At 43.0% G+C, this 7,421-nt stretch overlaps 1 protein-coding gene across 3 annotated transcripts in view; it reads right to left on the bottom strand.

Annotated features, from left to right (window-relative positions):
- Positions 1 to 1,017: 1,017 nt before the first annotated feature.
- Positions 1,018 to 7,421, bottom strand: part of LOC139730849 (forkhead box protein K2-like) — a 49,550-nt gene continuing 43,146 nt past the window's right edge. The window contains exons 4-7 of one of the 3 annotated variants that reach the window (XM_071641720.1): positions 6,518 to 6,711; positions 5,539 to 5,713; positions 4,593 to 4,935; positions 1,018 to 3,595 (exon numbers count right to left, since the gene is read on the bottom strand). In XM_071641720.1, coding sequence (XP_071497821.1) covers positions 3,171 to 3,595; positions 4,593 to 4,935; positions 5,539 to 5,713; positions 6,518 to 6,711 — 1,137 coding nt within the window. In that variant the 3' untranslated portion in view covers positions 1,018 to 3,170. Of the gene's footprint in view, positions 3,596 to 4,592; positions 4,939 to 5,538; positions 5,714 to 6,517; positions 6,712 to 7,421 lie in introns of all 3 variants that reach the window. The other 2 variants (XM_071641722.1, XM_071641721.1) reach the window with 2 other exon arrangements.

Below are 7,421 nucleotides of genomic sequence, written 5' to 3'. Positions count from 1 at the left end.
GATTCATTTTAAATACATTTGATTATCCATTCATTCATTCATCGTGGTCTGCGGAGAATGCAAAATGAAGCCTTTGGTTCTTCAGTCTGAAGCCGAGGCTAGCAATGGCAGACTGCCCCCTGATGTCTTGTTATCTCAGAGGCATCCCTATAGAGTTGGAGGTTGGACTCAGTTCCCCACTACCCCCTCCAACACAGACACACCTTGTTTACCATGCTCACAATCTTAATTTGTTCGACAGTGTATTCACATTGTCGACCCCAAAGCTCAGAATACATTCTACATTCATGCAACATAGACCAAATCTGATGTCCTTCCCCTCTCCCCCTCCCCCCCCCCCCCCCCCCGAAGCCTATCCATGGCAGAGATGTATGCACATCTAGTTTTCAAAACAGATCAATTAAAGGCACACACAAACAGTTCATTCCAATATAGCATACAAATAAAGCGTCCCTTTAAAAATGACAGAAAAAAAAAATCAGTTCCCATTCCAATTTCATATTCTTTAAGGAGTCACCCAAATATGACTCAAAAATACATCTAGTACATTTAATAATTGCAAAAATGCAGAAACCTTACAACACACGGGTATGACAATATAATTCTCACGTTTGAATTTGATGTGTTTTCGCGTTACGTTCTGCCTTAATATTGGACAGAAGGGAGCGGTATGAATGGGATATCAGACCAAGCATCAAAACAGCAACACAAACACTAAGCAACATTCAACCACAATATTCCAACTTTGAGTTCCTCCTACAGCACAACCAAAGCTCTTTCTGCCAAGAACCACAAGCCTTTGTAGTGTCCAGTCATGTGCCTGACATACATGTATCTAACCTTACCCACAATTACAAGAACCTAACCTTACCAACGATTACAAGATTCAGCCAATTGGCTTCCTACCAACAGATCATCTGACACAGAATGTCACCGTGGCAACCAACATTCAATATCCCTCCATTTCTCCCCCCCCCCCCCCCCCCCGCCTACTGAAAAGACATCATACTTTAAATACTGAATGATGAAGAACACTAATAACAAACAAATAAAATCATACAACACATAAAAAAAAGGTTATCTTGTGTGCAAAAACACTTGCACCATACATTCACTACTGCAAAATTTGATACATCATCCACCGCAGAAATTAGCTGATGCATTTTTGAGAATTTACAGTCATATTACAAAGCCCGTTTGCCATCAAGATATACCATTATGCGTACAGCCCACTCACATGTACTGGCAATTGTTGTATGTCCTGTCACTATATTACATCTGTTTTTAAAGCTTTCCTATGTCACAAAGTATCATCATTAAAAAAATCATAATAATGAGCAAAGCATCCATGCCAAGCACCGAATGAATAATCTACATCTCCATGCCTCCTTAATATAATCATGGTTAAACTGCAGATGCTTCAGCGCCTTCATGTCTCACAATTTTTTTTCTTTTCTTGCTCTACATTCCTTGATATCTGATTGGAAGCAATCTGCAGTACGAAATAGAAATTTGACAGTAAGCAAGCCACTAGCCTTTGTAATAATGCAAGCCTGATTATTCCATTCCACTGAGGTGGCACCTGAAGCCAGTTAAGTCTTTCAAAAGATCCACTATCCTCTCCGTTTCCTTTCAGCTATCCAACTGTCGCATGGAGCAGCCCTTCCTACCAGGTCTTCCCGGAGTCGGACAGGTTCAAAGCCTGAGAGAACACTGCCGACAGCGGGATTTGAACCACGCACCTGTATACGAGGGATGGATAGGGAAAGACCTGCTTGGGCCAGAGGGAGCGGTTAGATTGAGGATACCGGCTTCAAGCTTGCAGACTAAGGCAACACTCTCTCACTACTATCAAGCCTTCCTTAGAGCAGCCGGCAACGGTCAGCCTCTGCCTCGAGGATGTCCGGTCTGTGCAAGAGACTTTCTGACTGCAGTCAGCCACATTTCCTGCTCATGTGGGGACGGAGAACTAATGGCGAGCTCAGAAAGCATTCCAGCAAATACAATTTACTCTTACAATATGCTATGTTTGATTTTACAGATCAGCTCAAACTTGCAGTACAATTTTCGCTAATTTCATTAATTTTTCACTAGCTCCAAGCAATCATTATCCACCCCTGCCCACCCAACCCTCCTTGTGAAATGAAAAAAAAAAAATTGCCATAAATAAATCATTTTTTTAAACATCTTCACTGATATCGATGCACATGTGGATAAAGAAAAGATGAGTAAAGTTGCATATAAGACTTTGAACGAGTGTGACCACACAATATCACGATGTGAAACAAAGACTGTGACAGCACCTCACACAGTCTTTATACCAATGTTGAAGTGACGAGACACAAACGGCTTTCAACCAAAACGTTCACAAAATGCACCACTATCACTCAGATCATAGGAAATATTTCTACAGTGAACAGGGTCAAAGGCAGACTGTACACCACTACGGCAGCCTTCTGTTGTATCCCTGTAAAGCTCCCTTTCCCCTGACAAACACTGTATCACACATCACACAGGCCCTGCACAAGATTTTAAAGTCTACTACATGTATCAACAAAATATACTTCTGTGGTAAGTTGATATACCTGAACTTTCAGCTGGATTGTTGTGAAGTTTCTGAAAAGCTTTTTTTTCCCCTCTAGGTAATTCCCTCATCCAATTCTAGACACAGGAGGTGCAGGAGTTGTGGTGTAATATTCTATTAAAGAGGTCTGGATCAAGCTTGACCGAAACAATTTCAAAATTGAAATCAGGATCAAATCAGAGTCACAAGTAAGGAGTTAAAGTCAGTTATGACACACTCCTATAGTTCTGTGCTTCTTAAACATGATTGGCAAGAAGGTGAATTTGTGGGAGGCCATGAAACCTGTAGGGCATACTGACTGAAATTCAGCAAAAACAGGAAACAAATTGTATACGACATGTTCACGGGCCAAATTTTATGAAGGTTACATCCGGGACTAGAGTACTATATGCCAGATTTACGACTCAAAACTGGGACTAATTTTTCTCTGAGTTTAGCAGCAGACTGGTGACTATGAGTGCCTGGGTGTGGAGCCGATCTCTTGCCATGAAATACCCTCTGGACATTGCAATATTCTGAGTGATGATGATGATGATGGTGATAATGGTGATGGTAATGGTGGTGGTGGATGCCTTGTCTCCCTGCCTCAGCCTTCCTGGTCTGCTTTGACCCGTTTGCTCTCGACCCCATCTTGCCCATCTGCTTCCTCCTTGATGCCATCCAGCGGCCGCTTCATGTGGCCCGGTAGGTAACTCCCGGCAACCTGCTGAGCGGCCGCCGAGGTGGTCGCCAGCATGACGAGGGGCGAGGATGTGGTGGCCTGGCCAGACCCCTGGGCGGGGCCGGCGTTGGGGTTCTGACTGTTGGCGATGACGGGGAGCTGGGGCGGGGGCCGATAGTGGGTGGCAGGAGGCAGGAAGGTCCCTGCTACCGTGACGACGTGGTGACCATCCGCGGTTTGAGGGGAGATGATGGCAGATGAGGAGGGGAGGGCGGCCTTGAGGTGAGTTTGAGTCACCATAATAGTAGCCCCTCCAGCTTGGCCAGGTGCAAGGTTATTTGATGCTTTTTCTGCAGTATCATTGGAATGAGAATGAGAACACTATGTAATAATCAGAGGCAAAGACATATGGCAGGTATACTCACACATGGCCGTCATTTAACCTTCTTGACACATCCGCGTCACACTTTACATTATGTAGATGATAACTGGCGGGGGAGGGAACATACTGAATGTTCCACCCAAAGGGTTTGAAATGCTATTGAGGGAGGTTATAAGTCCTGAGACGAAGTCGAGGGACTTATAGCCTCCCGAAATAGCATTTCAAACCCTGAGGGTGGAAGGTTTGGTACATGTTCCCGACAACAAAAGTCATCATCTGTTATATTATATGGGTTAGTCAAATACCATCATCTGTTTATCCCATTGATTGCGTGACAAATATGATCGTTCAATCGTTTGTCATTTGTTACATGAAAATGTTTTCCCATGGGAGAACATTACAAAAATGTTCTGCCCATGGGCAAACATAACCAATGTGCCTCCATCACGTGACTGTGTTTAGCCAATCACTAACCAGCATTTGACTAACCCATTTAATATAAGGTTCTAGCGTCTTTACTCAAATATTAACAGAAGACATTACTGGACTGGTGACAAATAACATTTCTGAGGTTGCTTAGTGTCTTTACTGAACACAAAAAATATTTTGCTCAAAGAAGGCCATTTCTTGCTCATCTTTCCAACTAACACAGCTGCTCTGACATCCTCTGTACATTTAATGTAGTCTACGGGCAATCAAAGGCTGATAAGAATTCACAAGGAACATTTTCTTTTTCATGTAAATTGAAGATATATTAAAAAATAGCCAATAATACATTCAGCTTTGAAAGATTAAATACAAAGTATAACTCTATCCAGAAATGAAATATTAAGAGACAAAGTCATGCTGTACAAGCTCCCAGTTTTGGGACACGAGTTGCCATTTTCTACAGTGAGTCAACTCCTTTTTGTGTCCATGGCAGACCAAAATCTCACTCTGCAGCACAATATGAGACCAAGTCTCACCTTCACCTTTAGCATCCGCTTCATTCTTCTCCCCGCCAGAAGATGACACGTCCATTGCCTGGTTCGGCAGTGCGGCGGTGGTGACGTGACCGTTGCTAAGCGACGGCTGCACCGCGCCCACCGTCTTGGAGGAGGTGATGACAGAGGCCATCTGTGGGAGGCGGTGGTGGGCTCCCATGACCCCTACTCCTGGCTGCGGGATGGAGGTGGGCAGGGCATTGGGAGGGAGCGGCACAATTCCTCCGCCCTGCGGGAGCGCGGCCATCTGAACAGCATGGCTACTGGCCTGGCCAGCAGTCGTCGTGGTGATGGGCGAACCAGGGCTGACCAGGCTCACTTTCACCTGCTAGAGAAATGAACACATTACCAAATATCAAGTTAAAGAGAATAAGTATACAAGATCAAGACAAGCACAAAAAGGAGATTTCTGCTGTTTCTTTTAGCTCACTACAACTTGGCACAAGAGAGCCGTATCACAGATTTCTACAGTCATTTTTTCCGCTTCAAAATTCTTACATCATCAGTCTCAAAACAAGAAAGAGCAGTAATTGTAAATACGATGCAAACCGGGAGCTGGATCAGGATCTCGCACAGTGCTGAAAATTTAAAAACAAAAGCTGCCAGCACTACTCGCATTGAGTCCAATGAAGTTTTTATCAACTCGGATCGTATTGAAGAAAATAGATTTTAAAATACGTTTATCATCAGATAGAGCAAAATAAAACATTTCCAGTGATACCTCACTTGATATGTAATAAGGTTAATTCTTGAGGTTATAATTTAGTAGCCTACATTTTTCTTATTGTCTTTCTTTTTAGCAGCTGTAGTTATCTCATCTTGCAATCAAAATGTTTAATTCCATAACTGTGCCTTCTCCTGCCACGAGAAAAGAGAGCTGGAGGTGCGACTAAATGCAAGGAGAAGGGGGGAAGGGGGGCGGCCTTACCTCCTGCACCGCCTGTGTGAAGCGCTGGTGGTCCAGAGGAGTGTGGTCCTGACTATCATTACTAGCAGTGTTGGCGTTGTTTGGCGGAGCCGGTGAACCTTCCCTGGATAAGCTCTCTGGGGTGAAAGTTCCGCTGAACTGTGTCACGTGTGTTGGGGACGAGGGCGCCGACCTACTATTAGAACAGAAGGGGGAAAATAAAGTCTCTCTCTTTTAAATGCCCTTACTGACGGCTACACAATAGAAGCTCCTATCCCAGTGTGATCAAATGTATGAGGCACACTCCTAATCAACAGCCAAAGGCAACAGAGGATACAGAAATCAATTGTCACATTAAAGGCATAATTTACCATTTGCAGATAAAACAAAAACCCAGCTTTAGTGCTTCAAAATTGCCCTGAAATGAAAGTTAGGGATAGAAACAACCAATGTAAAATTTTAATCAGGATAATCAATGTTAATTATTGTTATATACAGTAAGTAAACAACAGTTACAATAAAATTGTTTCTAGATTTAACCGTCTACAGTTATGGTATAGTGAGAAAAAAAGTGAGATCTCCTTATATTTTAGGCTTAATTGCAAAAAAATTTTATATGCTAGGATGTTTTGTGATACAATTGACCTCCACATATGCATCAAACAATAATACTCAAACATTTTTAAAATCACTGCTCCCAATGGTACACTGTACCTTTCATGTCACAATGAAAATTGCCCTCTAACTTTAATAACCACAACCTTTACTATAATTCAGTGCAAGACTCCCGACAGGGCAGTATAAGGGAGACTGTTGATCACTGCCTTTTGATGTTTGTTATCATACCCATGAAACTTTTACATTTTACATTTCAAACATCTCACTCCCATGAATCTTGGCTCCTGGCAAAACTCAGAACAGTTTCATGCACACAGAAATGTTCTGTTCTACAGTTTTCTTGACACAAAGCCATGCACCGTTTTCAGCCAAGGTGTCTTACCTGGACGACACTCCTCCAAACGGAGTCCGGAAGCAGGGCACACCCCGTTGCCTCCTTCTCCTGTACGCCTGGTCCATCAGCTTGGCCTCGGAACCAGGGTCCAGGCGCCAGAAGGACCCCTTCCCGGGCTCCTCCTGTGACCGAGGGACCTTGATGAAGTACCGATTTAAGGATAGATTGTGCCGGATGGAGTTCTGGTTTGTATGAGGGATGGAAAGAGAAACACACATAAACCAAAGAGATTTTATAAGGTTACTACAGTAACCAGATGTGTGCATACAAATGAAACATACAAAACTGAGAAGGGAGCGCACACACTGATCCGGGCATTGATCGCAGTCTACGGTCAAGTCATATCTTATCATATCATATGAGGAATTATATATTTTTTTGTAACATTTTTTTCAGAAATGCGATGTGTTTTATTACCTAAATATTAGTTTCTACAATAATATCACATTATCTAGACTATTTCCTAACAGGCAAGACTTTTTTTGTGATTCACAAAATGAACAATGGGAACTTGAGTGTAGACTAAGAGATAGCTTGAGCATTATGACGTTTTGTGTTGTTTGAAGGTTTGCATGGTGAAGTAAATGAGGAAGAAAGATTTGCGGTGACACCATGTGTATGTAGTCCTTAATCGGATCGCTGTTTGGCAGAAGAGCCTAGAAAGAGGAGAAACGAAGAGGGAAGCGACATATGGGGGTTGTGAGGAGGGCAGAAAGTGAAGAGTGGGAGACAGTAATGGGCTAGAGATTGAAGTTGCACTAGTGGAGACGGTAGAGAAAGGAACACAGAGAGTGGTAAGGAAGAATAGTGTGAGAATCAAGTAGGATGTTCGGACATCGTTAGAAGGGGAAAGATGAAATAGAAGGGAAGAGGAAGAGGAAGGAGTTGAATG

This window comes from Diadema antillarum, unplaced genomic scaffold (genome assembly GCF_040938485.1).
Source record: "Diadema antillarum isolate AM-2024a unplaced genomic scaffold, OU_Dant_1.0 seq00000339_RagTag, whole genome shotgun sequence".
Lineage (NCBI taxonomy): Eukaryota > Metazoa > Echinodermata > Echinoidea > Diadematoida > Diadematidae > Diadema > Diadema antillarum.
This window is presented reverse-complemented; position numbering and strand designations above follow the sequence as displayed.